Below are 20,081 nucleotides of genomic sequence, written 5' to 3'. Positions count from 1 at the left end.
CACTGATGAGAGGGGCCTTTCATCAATTACTGAAGTCGCAAACATTTGAGAATTAGCATTTTATCAGTGTTATTTAGGAGGACATTTGGAGTAGGAAGATAAGGGCAAATTGCATAAATCTGGCAGTATTTTTAAATGGCTAAAATACTATAAATAAAATATTTTATATGTTGCAAAACATTAAAAGAAACAAGTAGCATTAAAAGGCAACAAATAAGGAAAGTAATGGTAGGGTAGAAAGAAGGTGTAATTTCATACTTTTAAGAAAAGCTTTTCCTTGAGACCATTAATCTCTTCAGTACATTTATGTCTTGTACAGTTTTGAGTTATACAGTTATCTCTTTCTTCCAGGTTTTTCAAGAAAGAGCACTTTTAAAAACCATACTTAGAAAATAAAGAGCTAAATGATGCACTGCACAACTTACAGCAAATTTTGCCAAGGAAGAATCTCTCTTTCACGGTTTGTTTCATTTTTCAGTATGTTTATACATTCAAATCAAGGTTGATAGTAAAATTAGAGGATAAAGAAACCGAACAGTACCTCTCAAGGTACATCTCTGTTGATAACACAAAGAATTGGCATAAAGTCTGGTTTGAGAATTATTCATCTGTTTTTTCTGAGGGTTAAGTTGTTCACTGTTGTGTTAATGGCCACTTTGAATAAAACAAAAGAGGAAAATAAAAGGGATGAAAAGTTCATTTTAAAAACACACCTTATAAACCTGTTGAAAAGGAAGACCGTACTACGGATGACACGTGCTGTACGGGATTCTTCATTCTGAGATCTGGACAATGTTAAACCATCATCCATGTGACCTTCATGGTGCATTATTGCCTGCAATTCAAAAATAAAAAGCAGTCACTGCAAACGTAAACATTATTCACAAATAAGAAGTATGAAAACTCACATAGTAAGGCAGGCTAGGAAACTATGAAGTCACATACAAAAAAAAAAAAAAGAATTTATTTAAAAACTGATAATCTCATGTTTTACTTCCTTGTGTCCCAAGAACACACTTGTACTGAGTCAGCAGGTTCAGTGACATAATAATCTCAAACCCACAGCTTCTGTAAACAATATATATTATTTTTAAAAAATAAAAATCTAAGGGGCTTTGTTTGTTGTTTGTTTTTGTCAACCTTAAAAATAGTTCCCTTACACAGCAGCAGATCCCTAAAGTCCAGACAAGATCAAAACAGGTATTCTTTACTGATCCTGCTTTCCAAGTATGTTACCGGCCCTCCTTTCTGACTACACCTTGAGCCACTACCAATAACTAACAGGTTTTCATATTTAGTTATCATGGCTCTGAAGATATTCGATCCAATCTACATAAATATTTTAAACTATTTCAGATAAAAATGTTTTTTTCATACACACACAAACTATTTATATTACTTACATCACTAAATTATTCAATAAAGTATCTTATTTTGAATTCTTTTAGAATTATTTATTACAATTATTATAAGTATTAGTTATCACACACTAAAATATTAAGAAACATTTATATTAATGCATTATAAACCCTAAAATTTTACAGATATATAAACACTGTTTCCTAAATATGTATTATTTTTACATAAAATAGAATATGTATGTGTGTCTATATATATACACATATATGATACAGACAAATTTTATTTTTTTTTTATATATATAGGTAAAAGATTTTAAGGCACGACCTTTCAAGCATACCAGATGTTGCTCTAGATTTGTAGTTCTGGCATGTAAAACAGTCATAGAAAATACTACAGTATGGAAAAAGAAGGCTTTTTTCATTGCTGAGAAATAATTTCCTGCATACATTTACAATAAACACTAACACAAATGTAGCTTCCAGAAGATATGTTAAGTTGTAAAAGAATCTTTTTCCTACTTTATTGTGCTGAGCTAGCATCCTGCTTGGCCATGGTTATTCTTTAAAAGAAGAAATCCCTCAAGGCTCAAGACTTGACCATTCCAGGCCAAAAGTAACACAGTCACAACATGGAAAGAAAAGACTTTGAGCTAAAAGCCTGCTTAACCCAAACTACAGCACATTGTATAAAGGGATTTTAGCATATTCTACATGTTATTACTAATATTTTAGTTTTGACATCAAGTATATCCAGATTTATCAATGTCTGGGGGTTAATGTCTACAGGCTAACACATGCACTTTGGCTTTCAGGTTAAGAATTCAGTACATCACATAACTTTTCAGTATGTGACTGAAAAAAAAAACAATGTTCACAGTGAAACAGAGACATGCTTAAAATATTTGAAACCCAGAAATTAGCCATCTCCTATACTTCCCTTCATTTTCCCCTCTACCCTATCAGACTGTGACTGAACAAAATGCATTCCTATTTACAGTCTTACCTTCCGCTGCACAGAACCCATTCTTACAGACTTTGCATCAGCAGACTGGTACGTGAGCCATAAGCCTGTATCTACATGTTGTATGAAGCATATTGAATCCCCATATTTTATTTCTGGTGCTCCCATTCCATCCACCTCTTTTCTTGTCCCTATGTCCAACTTTTCCTGAAGAAGGAGGCAAAAAATGTATACAAGAACAATAACCAACATGTTAATATTTGCATAAAATATTAAATATTAGGCAATTGTCTAGGACCTAAAAGAATACTTGAGATCCTTCTTTAATAAAATTACTAAAAAATGGTGAAAGTGTAACTTCTAGTTAAACATTTAGGGAAAAGATGGAGAGAGAGATCCCATCCACACAGAAACCTAGCTTATTACACTAGGAAAGCCAGGGGTATTCATTTCACCTGCCTCGGAAGAAACTAGGATCATAATTCTCAGTATATGTTATTATTGAAACATAAAAGCTTACAAAACAACACCAAACACAGTGAATCCCCTAGCTGAACCAGGCATTAACTTCCAGAAGCCTTTTCTTGTGGATTTTGGTTTTTTTCCCAGTCTGGAAAAGATGAGCACCTCCCTACAATTTATTTCTAACTGTCGCAGAGAGATGGCCTTTAACCTGTCACTACCCCTTACTGCCCAACAATGGGCTCAGTATTTCCTGAGAAAATAAATCCATTTCTGTGTGTTTATGACTGGCCTGTTGACATGCTGTAAAAGAAGAATGGCATGACCATGCATCAGTCCAGCTGGCATCCTGTGAAGACAGCAGTCATTTCAGGAGAGGAAATTTAGTATCCCAAACAATACTATAGTTTGTAACTGTAATCTGAGGTGTTCCACAATATCTAGGTCTTCTAAGAACCAACGCCTTCCCCACAGACATCAGTTTATAAGACAAAAGCCTACGCATCCTGGTTCACGGCAGCGCATTCATTTAATCTCTCCAAAAGCGTATGGTTCAACTGATTGATATACTACCTCTCTGCTGCCCTAGTTGTTAAATCCAAAGGTAAGTATGGAAAAAACATGTTATAAAAGATCAGCATATATCTTGTTAACTGTAGGAAGGATGATATTGTAGTTATGCCCAAAACTTCTCAGAGGACTTTGACCTTCTTCGCAGCAAGTTGGATCTGCCTGTTCCTGAGGCTGTCGCCACTAGCTTCACTTTAGGCAAAAATCTCCACTGAGAGTAACCAAAACCACTTTGACTCATTAGTTCTGATTCATGTGATCAAGTTATTGACATAGAAGCTATTCATCATTCTGGGAGGACAGGGAATACACCGCAATTGTTGCAGCTGAAGCTGAAACTACTGCAATACCGCAGTGGCTGTTTTGCTCTCCCTTTCACAGCTTCAGCAGTGCAGGCAGGTTCACCGTGCAGTAACTCACTGCATTCTGCTTCTGTATATGCTCACGTATACCCAGATAAGCTGCTGCTTGATTTTCACCACTGTTCAAAAAATCATCTGTGCAAATTGCAGGTCTATTCTAGGCCATACATTCAGGGTGCAAAATGATCCCCTTAACCAAATACAGCTTCTCTGCTTCTCCTGATCAGCAGTAGAAGACAAGCCCTTCAGTTCTGAGGAGTACTGTTACAAATAATGAGACCAAAACTTCTAAATGTTCTATCCTACTACAACCAGGAAAGATTAGGAGAATGATTACAGTATACACATGCACCTTCACAATCTGGGGAGACAGATTCACAGTAAAAGATGACAAAGATCAGGTTTTTTAAATGAACAGAAAACAATTTCTAATCTATTAAAGGATTTTTAAAAGCATTTATTAAGTAAAGGGAGATGTCATGTAACGAGATTCTCACCCTAAAATTATGAATGCATTTTGAAGCACTTAAAAAAGGAAAAAAAAATACTCAGGTGAAATTCTTATTATTACTTTTTATAACATTAAGCTTCCAGATAGAATATATCCATCAATTCAGATTATTAAACAGTTTATGGATACAGATGTTAATCTCACTATCTTGTAAATGCCTGATTCCTTAAGTGCTGAAATACTTACTAAAATCTTGTCCATTGATACATGATAATAACTGATTTATTAATACATCTGATGCCAATTACCAAGTTACTGCATGTTTCTATTTCATTATTACTGCATTATTTTGTTCATATCATTTCTCTAAATGTTGTATTCAATTCTTTCAAAAGTTAGCACAAATAACCTGAATGTAATAACAGTTGGAAATTGAAAAGCTACTTATAACAGGACATTGCACACAAATGATGATACAGGAAAAAATAAATTAGATTCTGCTATCATATGAAGAAATGACAGCCTGATTTCAAGCTCCAGTCTTTCGAATTATCTTCATACCTATACGATTGTGTGAATATACTGTGCTTCTACATTGTAATATTTTCTTTTTTTCCAAGTCTTCCTCCTCGCAACCAATTTCTTAAAATATGAATATATGAATTCACAAATTTTCTCATACTGTCAAAAACATGAGGGATTATTAATTTCAAATATTAATCTGTACCTTCTTTAAAATCTACTGACTATAACAGAAATGGAAGGTGTTTGATATTGAAATCTTCATTTCAGTTAGAATTAATGTCAAATTTACTTAGCATAAAAACTGCAGTGCCAACAATTTGCCAAACAAGATCTCTGCCCTTACCTACATAAGTACACTGACAACTAAGCGTGTAGGTTTAGAGCCCAGACTGAATTCAATCACATTGAATTGAGCTCTTTCCTGCAAAATAAACATGAGAAGATTCCGAGACAGAGAGAGAGAGAGTGTGTGTGTGTTACTTTGAGCATCTGAGAAAAGTATTCTGGTTCATATAAGACATCTTATAAAAAACTTCAGCTTTCTGGTTCTCTTTCACTTGTTTTTTAAATGCAGTACTGTGGCAAGCTAATGTGTTTAAAATGATGGGTAAGGCCCTTACAAATAATAAGATTAGAACAACAATAAATTTACATTTGCATCTGAATCTTCAGATTTACAGGGGATACATTTTCAATATTTTCTCTGCAAACATGAAAGCTGCTTTTCATTTGGAAATTGAAATTATCATCTACTCACACTGAAGAAACTGAGTCTCTAACACTGCAAATAAGGGTATTCTTGCCCCATATCTTGTTTGCCTATTTAGAGCTAACTTTTCCATAGCACAAGTGAGATCTTCATAATTCTTCCTTCCACTACCTGAAAAGTATGACTGTGGCAAAAAAGGACTGAAATTTATATAAGAAAGATCTAGCCACTTGACATACTCCCAATTATTAATGCTCTGTAGTCAACAGAGAATATTAGGGGCTGTCTCTTATCCAGGAATAATTATTTTAGGCTAACTATACGCAACAACACAAGTGAAAGGTTGGATGGTTTGTCCATACATGCTCAGAGGAAAAGAGACCCTCTAAAGCTATTAGCTTCTCTGCTTTGAAATATTTATTTAATGCAATTTTCCAGAGAGGGAAGGCCCTTAAAAATATTTAATACCTGTATCCTAATGAAGTGAAACATGACACTCCTTTAAGAAGCCCTAAGCAGGAGACTAGATTCATCCTCAGCAATGAAGAGCAAACTGTATACTCCTCCCCTGTGGCATTTCCATAACTCCTTCTAAGTAAGTCTTTAGTTAAAATGAACGTTGATATCCACAAAATTAACATTAAATATGATCTTCCAAACTTCCAATTTCTTTGAAAATGCATATTTAGATATCAGTAAGATTATATCTGTCACGTGCTGACTAGCTTATAGAGCCCTCTTAAAATACTCTCATGTTACTTCAATAATTGATTACCATAACATGTTTCTACATGTCCCAAAACCTTTTATCTCTTCTCTGTTAAGCTTAAAATAGGTTTGGTCACTTAACAACAACTAAATCAAAAAACGTTCACTTTTTATTTGGAACATGGTAGAACCAAACCACCTCAAACTATAAATTCTCAGAATACTTCCAAATAAGACTTTCAAATTCAGGTTGAAAAAAACAAATGAAGAAACTTCAAATACAACATTGTCTAATCTCCAAAACACTTATGCATATGCTACTTAGAGATGAATCACCTTCTCCATATCAACAAAAGATACTCTCTGTATTGCTAGCAATTCTTGCCTTCAAGTATTTTTTGGACTCAATAATCCATGTAACAGTAGAGTACAGTATATTGTTTCAGTCTTTTTGGAGTAAACCCTGCTGAAGACTCCATCTTGAGAATCAGTGAATAAATTATTTTGTGTCTCTATTTCAAAGGAGAATAACTGTTGATTCTATAGTACCTGCAACAGGAGTCCCCAGTATAATTGCACTGCATTGTCCTACAACATTTAAGTATTTCTATGGCTTTTATAACTGCTTTAAAAAAAAAAAAAAATACATTTTCTGGGTCTCAAAACAATCACCTGAACTAAAGTCTGTTATCAGAGTGCAAAAGTCTATATACCTGCTTTCAGGTATATATTCACTTCTTATATATAAAGTAAATGCTACAGAGTATTATTTCTCTATATCTAAGATGATACATTTTTAAAAAAACATTATTATTGGAAAATTTTCAGCAACATCATGCTGCAGGTGAAAGGTATGAGCACTGAAAGGATATTAAAGAATTTATCATAGTATTGTTTTAAACTGTTTACCCACTACACAAAGTACTGTTCTGAACTTGAAATGCTTATCGAAGGTGACCAATGAAAATTCGAACTATGATAACTTTAAATTGGACTACAGTAAAGTATCTGATGAAAGAAATCCTGATTCTCCAATTTAATTTAAATAACCCACAACACTATAAATCTTTTATATGTCAGCCAACAGATATAAGGAGTGAAGTACCAGGGAAGTTCATCAGAAATACAAATAGGAAATGAGGAAACTGTTCAAAAGTGGGCAAGCAGTACAACAACAACAACAAACAAACAAAAAAAAAAATCCCAACAAAAACCACAACAAAAACAACCAACCCACAAACATACAGCCAGGTAGCATTACCAAAGAAAGTATGATAAAAGAAGCTTTCCAGATATTGATTATACTGACTTTTGGGGGTTTCTTAATCAGTGAAAAAGTAGAAGACTCCGATAATTCATGCAATAGAAATATCTAAATCTTGTTTACTGAAGAGACTGGAATTACTACTAGTTATATTAATGCTGCACTGATTCCATACCTTGGAAGACCGAAAACAGAATGCCGTAGATTTTACATCTGCTTTCTCTTTGTCTGTAAGAAGAAGACTCTTGTCATCCAGGAGACTTAAATATTTTCCTGTTGTTATATGTCTTAGTCTGAATGGCTGTCCCCATCTAATGTGGCTGCCACTCCACCTAAGAAAGTTCATACGAAACGTTTGGTTTTTAAAAACAAAGCATAGATTTTAACTACTGGCAAAAATATTTCAAAGTACATTATATTGCCAACTAGTTGGTAAAAGGATAAAATTCTAAATGTTGGATTATCAGCAAGAAAATTACTTCTTTGTGGTTATCTCCTATAAAACCATTCTAATAAATAATCTTAACCGCTTCCTTTGCACGGGCTGCCTTGGTTCAGACTGAATTCCTCTTGAGAGAAGATACAGACCGCCTACAGAAAAGGAGGCTTATGCTGTACACAAAGAGCTTAGATCTGCCAGTTCCCTCTCCAATATTTCACCTACCAGCAGCCGGGTTCGCTCACTCTCCCAGAGCACTCTCCTTTCAGCAGTCAGCACACTTTAATAGTGTGGAAAAAATAAAATAGCAAATAGATAAATATATATATAAGTCCTAAAATAAATTTTAAAAATTATTAAGCAAAGGCTGGCCCAGATTCTTCATATTCTATAGGAGGAAATGAAGGAAGGCAAAGATTTTCTATCTAAGCTCCCCAAGAACTCCTCAAGTTGAAATATAGGTTGCAGGCTTCTAACTTCTTGCCTTAAACTGAAAAGTCAGCTCTTCTGTTCTTCCTGATTAACTCCTGAAGATAAACATGTGTAGGGGTTACTAAGGAGGATGCATTTCACAGAGCCTTTTCAGAAGGCTTCTCGAATATTCCTTAGATTGGAAAAGTGCCACAGCTAGGATGTTTTCCTGGATCTTCACAAAACTTTCTTCAGTCTTAGATCTTCAGAAGTTTACACTTTAGATGAATGTGCACACTGCTTTTTGGAGAGGAAATCATATATTTATTTTACGTTTTCAAAATGCCCATCATAATGGAGTTATGACATACTGCCAACGTTCTGATGTGCTTCCACAAACACTAGTAACTCTCTAGCTTAATGTTGCTTGAAACAGCTTAAAATTATCAACAAATGTTCACATAATATCAATGAAATATACAAACACATCCTTATGAACTTAACCTGATTATAAACTTACTCCCATATCAGAATTTTGTATTACTTCATCTTCTCACTAGTATTTAAAGTAATTCCAGGTACAGCATTTAAAAACATGAAAATTTTTAATGCACGTGTTTGGTATATATTCATGTAATAGTCTGAAAATCCCTTAAATTAGCACTTACACAGGTTTAAGTCATTTTCATTCTCCCTGACACATACATGTAGCAGATGAAAGCACTTACCCATTCAATATAATAATCCATTTGTTTAAGTGTGTCTTTTTAAGACTTGTCCATACTGTTTGCAAAATATGCAAAACCAATTTGGCAGACATTTTTAACGTGCAGGAGTTTTTAAACTGCAAGAGCAATACCCAGCTTCTGTTTGGTAACAGGATTTATTACACTTCATTAAATAAACTTCTAAACCTTTTTAGTTATTGGTTTTAAAGAGGCCAAAAGAATGAAGGTTTTGCCCTCAACTATTTTCTTTTGTAAACTAAATAGTCTCTTCTGTTTAAGTTGAGGGAGAGGACTCTGGGGAGGAAGGAATTATGGAAGCTTTATATCTTAGAAATGCATTTGTCTTTTTTCCTGTCTTCTACACAGCAAAGTCAGTATATTCCACAAAAGTACATCTAAGTATCAGTGTTCTAGCACAACTTCTGCTTCTCAATTTAAGTAAAAGGTCAGGTCATGAATCTCAGCTATTGTATTGCTGGATCTGGTAAAACACATCAGCTCTGCACCTTTCATATTATGGGCCATGTTGGTGAGTTGCCTTTTCTCTAGTCTGATTCAATTTTCTCTTGGACCCAATAGCTATGGACCATAAAAAAAAGAAAATAATAAATGTAGCGCAGTTGAGGCATGCCCCTAGTTCATGCCTGCAGGATAGGAAAAAGGGCAATTCATGTGCACTTACAAGAAAAGCCCTTTGAGCAGAAAGTATCTTGTGAAGCCATTTCTGACTACTAAAAATTCTTTTCTGCAATGTGAGAATAGGATTCCTGTCACCTTTTGGGAAATAAAGCAATGATGACTAATAGTATCTGGCCTCCCGCAGGGCATGCCAAGAGGCAACTTTTATGAGAGCTCTCCACTAATGAGGAGAGTTCAGAAACAATGATTCCTTCTGAATCATATAAAATTAACAGAATTAATATTATACCTGCAGTAATTCTGGGAAGGACTAGAACTGATGGAGGACTTCAGGCATGCACATACTGTAACAAACTGAAGCATTTGCAATTCAGCAGTGAATGTATATAGCTATTAGAATATCATACAGGGATATAGGGAGAGATTTTTTGGGGGGCTTTTTTCCTGGTAAGAAAGTCATGTTCCTTAAAGATTACCACTCTCTTTCCTTAATTGTTCTGACAGTTCTCACAATTTCTCTCAGTCATATATGTTCAAATGTTTACACTTCAAAACTCTGTATACAATACCTGTCAAAGTGTGATACGTGACAGTTGTAACAGAAACCTATAATTTCTCAAATCCCCACATTGCTCCAGTACTGCTGCTTATTAGGGTAGTACATGCAATGAGGAAAATAAAAAGCCAGAGACCCTTCCACAGTTTCACTGTTGTCACTTAAGCACTCTCAAGGTCAATGTCAGTCCAAAGCAAAAATCTCACTGCCCTATCAATGACATTTAACATTATCCTATTAAATAAAATGCACAAACAGAAAAGCAAATCATTAGAGTGTAACCTTTCCCTAAGCTGCACTGATCTAATCTTTAAAAAGCAATTTATTAGTTACTAGAAATTTTATCACAAGCACATATTGCAATAGAATTTAAGTGCAATTTTACAGTGCAATTACCTTAACAAACAAGGTGCAATTCCCTACTATCATTCCAACACTTCCAAAAATGCAAGGTAGCATTTTTTCTGTAATTTTTTTGCCTTTAATGACTTGAACAAGTTAGCAGGTGGCACACATTAATTATTCTTTTTCAGGAAAACAGTTCTGATTATGTCACATATATGTGGTAAAAAGGTGAACTGTGAATTCACTGACAGTTATAACAACTTCAAAAAAAATAATGAAAACACGCACAGCATGTGTCTTAACATGCACTCTCTACAGGAAGTTGTTTAATTTTTCATGAAAGTGATATAGAGCACTTTTTGAAGACGATTTTAGTATTATCAGTCTGGTTTTATAGTTATCAATCTGATTTTATAGGAACACTCTTACTCAAAAAACACCCTGCCAAATGAACTTCTTTTTCTGAGAGAGATTTTACTTACGCAACTCTTAGAGTCTCTAGTCGCCAAAGGGAACGAGCATGAATTGACACGGCACCACCTTCATAATGGACAGTTCTGGAAACCAAACAAAGGCACAGAACTAAATGCTCGGCTCTATTGGAAGAATTCATCATATTTGTTTGTTCATTTAACTGCATCCCTCATTTTAAGACTGCCAAAACAATTATTGCAACTGTCAGATTCAAAGGTTATCAGAGTCAAAACCAGCTCTTATCAATTAAGCATTCAGTCTTAGTTACTCAAATTTTGTTTTAATTGTCTTTAGCATCCATTATTGTGATATTCATAACAACAAGATTTATACAGTGTTTGCTTAGACATCTTTCTTAGAGTTTTAAGAATAGAGAATCGAGGAAAAAAATAATTTTAAAAAATCAATAGCCTGATAATTACAGTATTTCTAGATTCTAACAAAAAAAAACAAATATCAAATTATGACAAAGAGTTGCGATCACTGCATATGTCTCACAAGAAAGTTAGTGTTTTCACAGAGCTTATACTTTTAAAATAACCATGCAACTTACTACATTGAATTATGAAAATTCACTTATTTGGCACTGTATTTTATTATCATAGCACCTGAAGTTTCACAACCACACTGATACAGTCTTCACACATCCTAGATGTTAACAGCTTCCTATTTCCAAAATTTAATATGTAATGACCCCTCTAGTTCCTGCATATACCCAGAGATCTAAGTGCTTCTAAAAACCAGTCAATTAAGCCTAAAAAATGGTTGCGGTTCTTTTTCTTCATTTTTCTACACACAGTTAAGTGATCAATATTGGATCCACAAAGTGGTTTAAATTTATGGCCACCTGATCAGGTAACCTGGCTTCTCTTCAAAGTAAACACTGAGGAATGTGGTGCGTATTAATCACTGCCACTCTAGATTTAGGCACGCATTCTTCAGACTGCTTCCTGCCTGCACCTTTATTTCTGCCCTAAAACACTCCCAGGAATTTAAAAACCTAGGCCTTTCCTTTGAGAAAATTAATAAAGGAGTCACCTATACAAAGGAGTGCTGTCACTATGCTTGTCAGATCAAGTGAAAACACTGCCAAAGAATGGCCTAATTTTATGGATTCTGGAAGAATCACAGAATCATCTAGTTTGGAAAAGACCTTGAAGTATCTAGTCCAACCATTAACCTAACACTGACCATTCTCAACTACACCATATCCCTCAGCGCTATGTCAACCCGAATTTATGGATTGAGTGAATGTTGTGATCTTCAGCAAAGATCAGGCACTGCCAAAAATAGCCAGAGGTATAACTTTAGAGAATATTAATATTGAAATTGTAGAAATTTCCCTTTTTTCATTAAAAGCAATTTTCTGAAGACCACGATTTACGAATCAGGTACCTAGTACTTACTAGACTTAGCTTCCAAAGTTCTCCTGGGGATATAATACAGAAGGACTGAATGCTTAGGGCAGATGAAAAGCCAGCATTGAAAGAGATGGCTCAAACACAAAAGAAATAGCGAGGTAGAATATAGTTCTCAGTACTGTTTACAGTACATGAAACTACAGATGTGCTAAAATTCATCTTGGACTATGTTAAAAAGTATTAAGAAAAATAAACACTCCCAGACATTGCAGATGAATGAAGACAAATTATACAGGGGAAAAAATGAGTCAAAATACAAAATAAATATTCCTCACCACAATTTGAGAACCACTCACTGAATATTCATGACCCACATTTAAATGGAAACTCTGGCACGTGTTCCATGAACCAAAAAGAAGTTATAGGTGCATATATCAACATGTACCAAATCCTCCCCTTGACCTTATATCCAGTATTTTCTCCATATATTATCTTTGTCATTTGCTGCTATGGTTGTGGTCCTAGGAACAGCTGACAGGTATTAGTAAGTCTCCCATACCTCTCTCACAAAAGGAAATGAAAATCAAAATCAATCTTATTTTTTTATTGAAACTGATCTTCATTAGTAGAGTAAAACGCAAATGCCAAATAATCTTGCATTCATCTGCTTCTTTATTCAGACACTCTCTCTTGTCTTCAGGCATTTGTTCAAATTTTTGTTCTGCAACTAACAGACCAGGTTTATGTTGTAACATCTAAACAATAACAGATCAGATGTCACCCTGGTTTGTTTGTTTGGGTTGGGGGTGAGGAGGGTGGGTCATTTGTTTGGGAGGGTTTGGGAGGGTTGTTGTGGATTTTTTTAAGTTGAAACATTCTGATTACATCCTGGCTTATTTCAATATGAACCTCACTGACAAAAATGCATTTGGAATTCTTGCATGTACATAATACAAAATTCAACTGTTTGATTTGGCAGTTTTCAAATCATTAAATATATGAGAAATCAGGTCAAAGCTAAGGCTTAAATTAATCAGAATATTTAATTTTTAAATTGGTTCCTTGTTACTTTTTGGGGATGAAGTTCTTTCTCACAGTGGAAACCCAGAAGCTGTCACCAGCTTCTCAGTCTGAGTACTCTTTTGAAGCTAGCTTTGGATTACACAGTGTAATTTTAAACATCTAAAAAACCTCCCATTGTGAACTTAAAAGAATGGCTTCTCATGGGTGAAGTAGTTTTCTTTTACATGACTGAACATCCATTATTTTATTTCTCTGTTCTTTCAAAGGGGAGCTATCAGTCTTGGAATGGTCATGTAAAATGAGAAAATGAAAAAGAGGTAGAAGGGAAGAAATCCTAAATAAAAGCATGTCATTTGTTTACCAAAGAAAATAAAAAGGATCCTGGGATTGTCTCATATCCATATGAATGAATGGGTACAGTAGCAACAGAGGGAGTGAAGACAGAAAGACAGTGATAGCACTTTAGGGACAGAAGTCAAAAAGGCAGCAGCAAAGCCTCAGCAAAAGAGTAAGTAACAGCAATCTGGAGGGAAACTGAGAAAGACCTGGGGACTGGAGGGCTAGGGATCAAGGATCTTTACAGAGAAGCAAATGGAGAAGCCCAGAAACTGGGGTCAAGGATGGAACAGCAAAACTTTGTATGGGCAGGAAAGAAGACACATGCTACAAAAAAACCTGAGTTGGCACAAAGCACTAGAATACAGTGTAAGCTCTTGTGTCTTTAGCTAGATATTGTCATCTTTGCAGAAAAGATGGTAAAGAAAAGGTGGCTTTGAATAAGAGAGATCTCTTCTTCATTGAAGGACAAGTCTCTTTGCCTTTACCATAACAGCATACGCACTAACCACTGCCCCAGAGCAGCTGAATAAATTCATAATCTAGACCATCTCATACATTTTTATTCTGTCTTAAGAAATCTAAAGTACATTTTTAACTCCTTTTATCAAATTAAATAAACTGCTCTGAGATTGCTCAAACCAACTTCCTTAGTACTTGCTCTTCATAAAAAACATTATTTGATAGAATGCACCTCATTTCTTTTTATATACTCTTGGCAACAGCTCAGTGCCAAAAATGAAGTATGATTCATAACATTTTAATCCTTCCTGAAACCGACACTGGTAGGTAAACCATATCAGATACTGGTATTACTAGGTCAAATCAAACCTTGCTTTTAATGACATGTGAATAATGCACAAAAATTCTCTGACTATCAAAGAATTACTATAGATTTACATTGACAGGATGGAAAAAATAAAATTTCAAGTTGAGGTGCACAGAAGATGCACAGTATTTGCTGAACAGGAGAGCAAACCTGAGCATTACAAAACCTTATTATGAAATTATACGTAATGTCAATGCATGAGGAAAGTACAAATAACAGCATGTACAAATAACCATTTTTATTTCAAACGAAAATACCTATAAGGAATTCAGAACCTTTGAGAATTTTCAGTTCATCTTAACTATAAACCCTAATCTAGTTAATTAGCTGGTGTAATGAGGTCATTTTTTTGTCTCACCTATGACTGCAAGTCAAATTGAAAACATCATTCTTTTCCTGACTATGTCGTTAATCTAATTCCTCTTAATATAAACAGTCACTAGAGCTGGAACTTGCCACCCAATTTGTCTCTCGGGCTGTTAATTACAGCACCAAGGACTGCGCAACCCCCACCCCCCCACCCCCCCACCCCCTCCAGCCGCGGGCAAGCGAGCCGGGGACACAGCGCCTCTCCCTTGCTTACTGCGCCCACTCCTCTCCACCTTCCCCAGATGTGATGGAGAGGCAAAGCGACGGTAAACATCAAAAAGAAAGCTGGATGGCTGAATCTCTCATCTCCAATTACAATAATGAATTAATTACACAGGTTTAAAATAGACTACCACATATCAAAACCCCTGGGGAATCATTACTGAATTCATATTCGTAATAAAGTATTGTTGAGCGGAGAGAAGGCGATCATTTCAGTGAAATTCACTGACTACAAATGGGCACTAAATGAGGTTAAAACAAATTACATTAAATGACAGTGTTTCGATACCACTGAAGTAGGCTTGGTTCAAAAACCTGTAAATCCTAAATTCCACAGCAAGGAAATAATGGAGTAAAACTCAGTAGCTTGGAATGAATCAGGGCACCATAAATATGGCATAAATAACATAACCATATTGTACCTGGATTATACACAAATGAATAAATCCAAATAAGATGTCAAAGTTCAAGTTAAAGAAATTGTTCCACGCCCTTCAGTGACAGGCAAAGCTGCTGTGGTTTTAACTTAAAAAATCAATCCCTAAAGAGCTTTTTCAAATTAATTTATAAAAGCACAACCATTACTATTCAAGGCTCGTGTGTTGTTTTGGGCTTGAGGGAAAGGTTATTGATTTATACTGGGTGAAAAATTTCCAAGTTCACATTTCAGTCATAAATAAACCTTCACACGTGCCAGATCCCAGCCTTTCTGGGGTACAACAGACCTCACTAGTTCATAACGTCATGTCAAAGAGTGTATTTTACATGTCTAAAGAGAATGGCACGGAAAGGAAAGTGAAAAGGAGCTGGGATTAGCTAAATCACATTGATTTTGACTTTCATCACATATTATAAATTCACCAGTGAAGACTCAATACTGTAATTACCCAATAAGGGTTTAAAGAAAGAAAAAAAAGTGTTACAATTTCAACAGGAAAAGATGTCAAATGAAAGCAAAGGCCATTTGGTAACTGTAATACAAACAGTGATTTAAATCTTCTGCTGGATAATCGTATACAACCCCCCTCCTAAAAAAGAAGTACTAAAAATTATTAACAAATTTTTCATGGATGAAACAGGAGGAAAAGGTTGGGAAAGGAAACTATGCAATCATTTATTTCAAGAAAAAAAAACATAAGTCAAGGAAAACCTTGTGAGTCTGCCTCATTCCCACACACACAGCTGACAGAGTGCTTCTATCAGCTCATATGATGGGAGTCAGGTCACAAACCATGCAAGCAGAGGGTGGAGGAAAAGGACTCAAGATAAATACAGACTCCCAGCTACTGCTCTGCTGCAGAAATTTCCCGTGGCTCTGGAGAATCAAATAGAATCAAAGAATAGAATCAAAGCAACCAGAAGAACACCAATCTGATTATACTATGCCTTCTCTTGTATATCTATACATATATTTATTTTATAATCTACCTGGAAATGCTTTTGAAATTTGAATTGAAGAGCTACAGAAACAACACTGCAAATTTAGGTCTAGCTTGCTATAGATAATTAGGGCATTTTAAATAATAAAAACACAGTTTAAGGATTCTACACACAAGGCTTCAAACACTGTCCTTAAACCAGCAACATATCTAACTATAATGTGCAGTAAATTATATTTAATTCAGTGAAACTGCACATACTGTACCTTTTGCCTGGTCCTTTTTTGTTCTTTATCTGCGTCAGAGTGAGTGAAAACTACAAGGCTTATGCCCACTCTGCTTGTGGTGTTTTAAAAACAGCACCACTATTTTTTTCTAGTGTCATATCAAGTAAACCAACATGTTACCCCAAATGTTTTTTAATTACAAAGCAAACTAAGTCTAGCAACTTCAGGGAGAATCTACTTGAAACTGCTTCCCCAGGAAAAGTAGATTTCTGAGCGGATAGGAGCCCCCCAGCCTAGAGACTTCTGTGTGGTGAATAAGCCACTACAATTATTAAAACGTGCTTTAACGTTTCTGATTTCAGCTAGATCTTCTTGGGGGAAAAAAAAATAGTTCAGGCAATAAAATCCTATTTTACTATTTTTCTTGAGTCACTACTGCAAGAATCTGTTTAAATCAGTTCTCTGAGTCTCCCCCTACACAAATACTCAAAGTAATCTTAAACTATTTATAGTTCAGAGATGTAATCTTTGAATAATTGTCTCACTGGTGTTACATCAAGAGCCAAGTATCACTACATAAACGGCAGCATTAGCAGAGACAACTCAAGATTCCTCACCAATTTTGAGCAAATTCAGCTGGATAGAATCAGCACACCAATTCTCCCAGGTACCATCCTCACTAGGAATTTAAATGCACCAAGACAGAGCAGCCTTGGCAATCGGTAGCCTAGGCATTTTACCTCTGTGTTTACCCCCATCGTACACCTGCATCTGCTGGTGCCAAGGCAGGTACGCACTACTGAGACAATGGAATAGCACTGCCTGCTGGAGGGAGGAGGCAAGGGAGGAGCCGCTGCTCTAACCTGTAGCCCCAGGACAGCTCTCCCTCTCTCCAAAATTGAGGGGCCATGGCCAGAAGACAGTACAGAGTGGTCTGTACCTGCAAGAACCAATGCTACAGGCAGCCAAAGGACATTTCTGTATCTCAATTCTTGGAGGGAGGGAACAAGATCATCCTCCTAACCAGTCTCTCACCTCGGGCAAACACCTGCTTTGCCTGTGTCAAAAGTTGGCCCTGAACATTGCTCTTTTTCCACTGCTCATTGTGCAATTGCATCTCACCACTCCATAACAAAGTCCCTCTTCCAAAATACAATGCTCCACCCTATCTTCTGGTGATCACGGCAGCACAATTGAAGTACCACATGGAGGGACACACAAGCTCAACAATTAAACAAGGAAACACAGTATACATTCAGGAAAAATTGTGAGACACAAAAGAGAATTTTATAAGCCCTTTATATGACTATTTCTGCCACTATACTATGTCTCTTCCAGCGCAGATTTGGATGACCTTGCTTCAGAGGAAGCTTTGTTAGGCATTGTAATCATGAATACAGTATCTGCACGGTCACTGTATCGTAGGTCTCCACTGTGCTAAATGCTGTTCCACATGAGTATAAACAGCTTGAGAACATGTGTTTTATTTTGGACTTCTGGTAATCTTTGAAACACTTTCATACTCAAATTTATGTAACTGTATCAATGCTCTAAGAATAGAGAAAAACAGCAGTTATTTTTAGAAACTGCCTAGCAGCATCCTTCACATCAAAACAATTTATTCATTCCCAGGATTAGATACCAGGTGACGTTATAGAACAAAACTGTTATTTTCGGACTGCCTGATCTTTTATTTAGTTGAAAAGACATAAAGAGGAGACATTTGCAGAAAAATAAAAATGAGATAGAGGAATTTGTGAGTCACAACAGAGATGGAACTTCTCACTGTTCCTTTATGCTGCCATTCTGCAGAGCAGAGCTGCTCTTCAGGTATATGCTGGAACAAAACAAACCAAGCACAGCCACAATAATCTATCACCAGACTATTTCAAAAGGTAATAAAAGGATAATATGGAATTACTATACTCCAAATATATCATACTTTACCATGCCTTATGTGCAAATGTTATGGATCTTAAATGAAAATGAAAGATAAATAATTTTTTACAATTTCCTACCTGCCAAAATCACCCATATTTTTTAATATAATTCTACCAGCAGTTAAATACCACCCATCAAAATAAGGTATGCATACATATTGAAAACTGAAAGGAGCCACAAATTATCCTTTTAGATATCATTTTGAATAGGCAAGGGTCCTAAACAGAGGTAGAAATATAGCAGTTTTAAGCAATAACTAAATTCAGTAATAATTTAAGAGAAGAAATTGCGGGGCACAGAGCGATTATACTAACTCCATAAAATTAAAAGTAATCATAGATTACATTATAGGTTTATTAGTAAAAATAATTTTAAATATTTCAGAAAAACAATAGAATAACTTCAGAAAAGGGCACTATATAAAAATTAAACTTATTTTTATTCTGTTTGCTTATTAAAGAAAGCTCCTGAACAGCAAGAAAATTTCAGAAGATCCAATCTGGTTTTTATGAAGCACCGAGAAGCAATGTTTCTCATATTGCTCTCAGGAAATATAAAGACAATTACATAGGTCCTATTTGTTGTCTACTAGCTCTGTTTCTTTGGGGATACTAGATAGATAGGGGATAAGGTAGACACTGCAGAAAGCAGAATAACCATCTGGTCTGTTTATGGCACTGGCCTGCCTACAGCTTAAGAAATGAACTCTATTCCTGTGTTATAGGACACAAAGATGCATCATGTGAATGCACAAGCAGATCAAATTTTTTCTTAACTTGCAACTTCACGCTCCTTTATTGCGGATCATATATAATGTTAGTCTTGTTGGAAAGAGTTAGATGTGTTCTTAAGCATTAAAGTTCATTACTGAAGTGCTTGACCGTCCTATAACTCTGCAATTACACCGCAACTACTATTTTTAAAAGCAGTTTTGCAGGATTTTGACTGAAGTAAGAGCAAACACTACAGGATTCTATTTATTTATCATTTTTTCATCACTTTCAGGGTGAGGATAATAATAGCAGCAATAAACTCCAAGCTGTAGTGGATCTATCACATAGTAACTACAATTAAAACGTGAACTGATCACATCTTAAGTCTCAGCATTTTCAAATATCTTCTGTGTTCAAAAACCATCCCCTTGTCTAAAAATGAGAAATAGCCAGGAAGGGTTGGTTAGCAGCTCTGTAAGAAAACTCTGAAGTTTTTCTCATTAATATTTAAAAATTCATAGAAGATTTTTGCTATATTTTATGACAGCTTCCAGTGTTTTGTTCTTATTACAAATAAGAATAAAATAGAATTTAAAAATATTTCTATTTGCAAACCAAGAAAACTCATTTGGAAATTAATGAATACCACTGTCTTTGTCATGGAAATGAAGCTACCCAATATGCTGCATTAAACAAACTACTCCAAAATCAACATT

The 20,081-nt window shown here is 35.3% G+C and overlaps 1 protein-coding gene across 15 annotated transcripts in view; it reads right to left on the bottom strand.

The window, feature by feature from the left end:
• RYR2 (ryanodine receptor 2) overlaps positions 1-20,081 on the bottom strand; it is a 441,080-nt gene that overhangs the window by 226,981 nt on the left and 194,018 nt on the right. For all 15 annotated transcript variants that reach the window (XM_074863209.1, XM_074863211.1, XM_074863214.1 and 12 more), the window contains 4 exons: positions 10,974-11,048; positions 7,549-7,705; positions 2,365-2,529; positions 714-835 (listed from right to left, as the gene is read on the bottom strand). In XM_074863209.1, coding sequence (XP_074719310.1) covers positions 714-835; positions 2,365-2,529; positions 7,549-7,705; positions 10,974-11,048 — 519 coding nt within the window. The remainder of the gene's footprint in view (positions 1-713; positions 836-2,364; positions 2,530-7,548; positions 7,706-10,973; positions 11,049-20,081) is intronic.

The sequence above is a fragment of the Strix uralensis genome, chromosome 3 (assembly GCF_047716275.1).
Source record: "Strix uralensis isolate ZFMK-TIS-50842 chromosome 3, bStrUra1, whole genome shotgun sequence".
NCBI lineage: Eukaryota > Metazoa > Chordata > Aves > Strigiformes > Strigidae > Strix > Strix uralensis.
The sequence above is the reverse complement of the archived record's forward strand: the minus strand, read 5'-3'. Positions and strand labels throughout refer to the sequence as shown.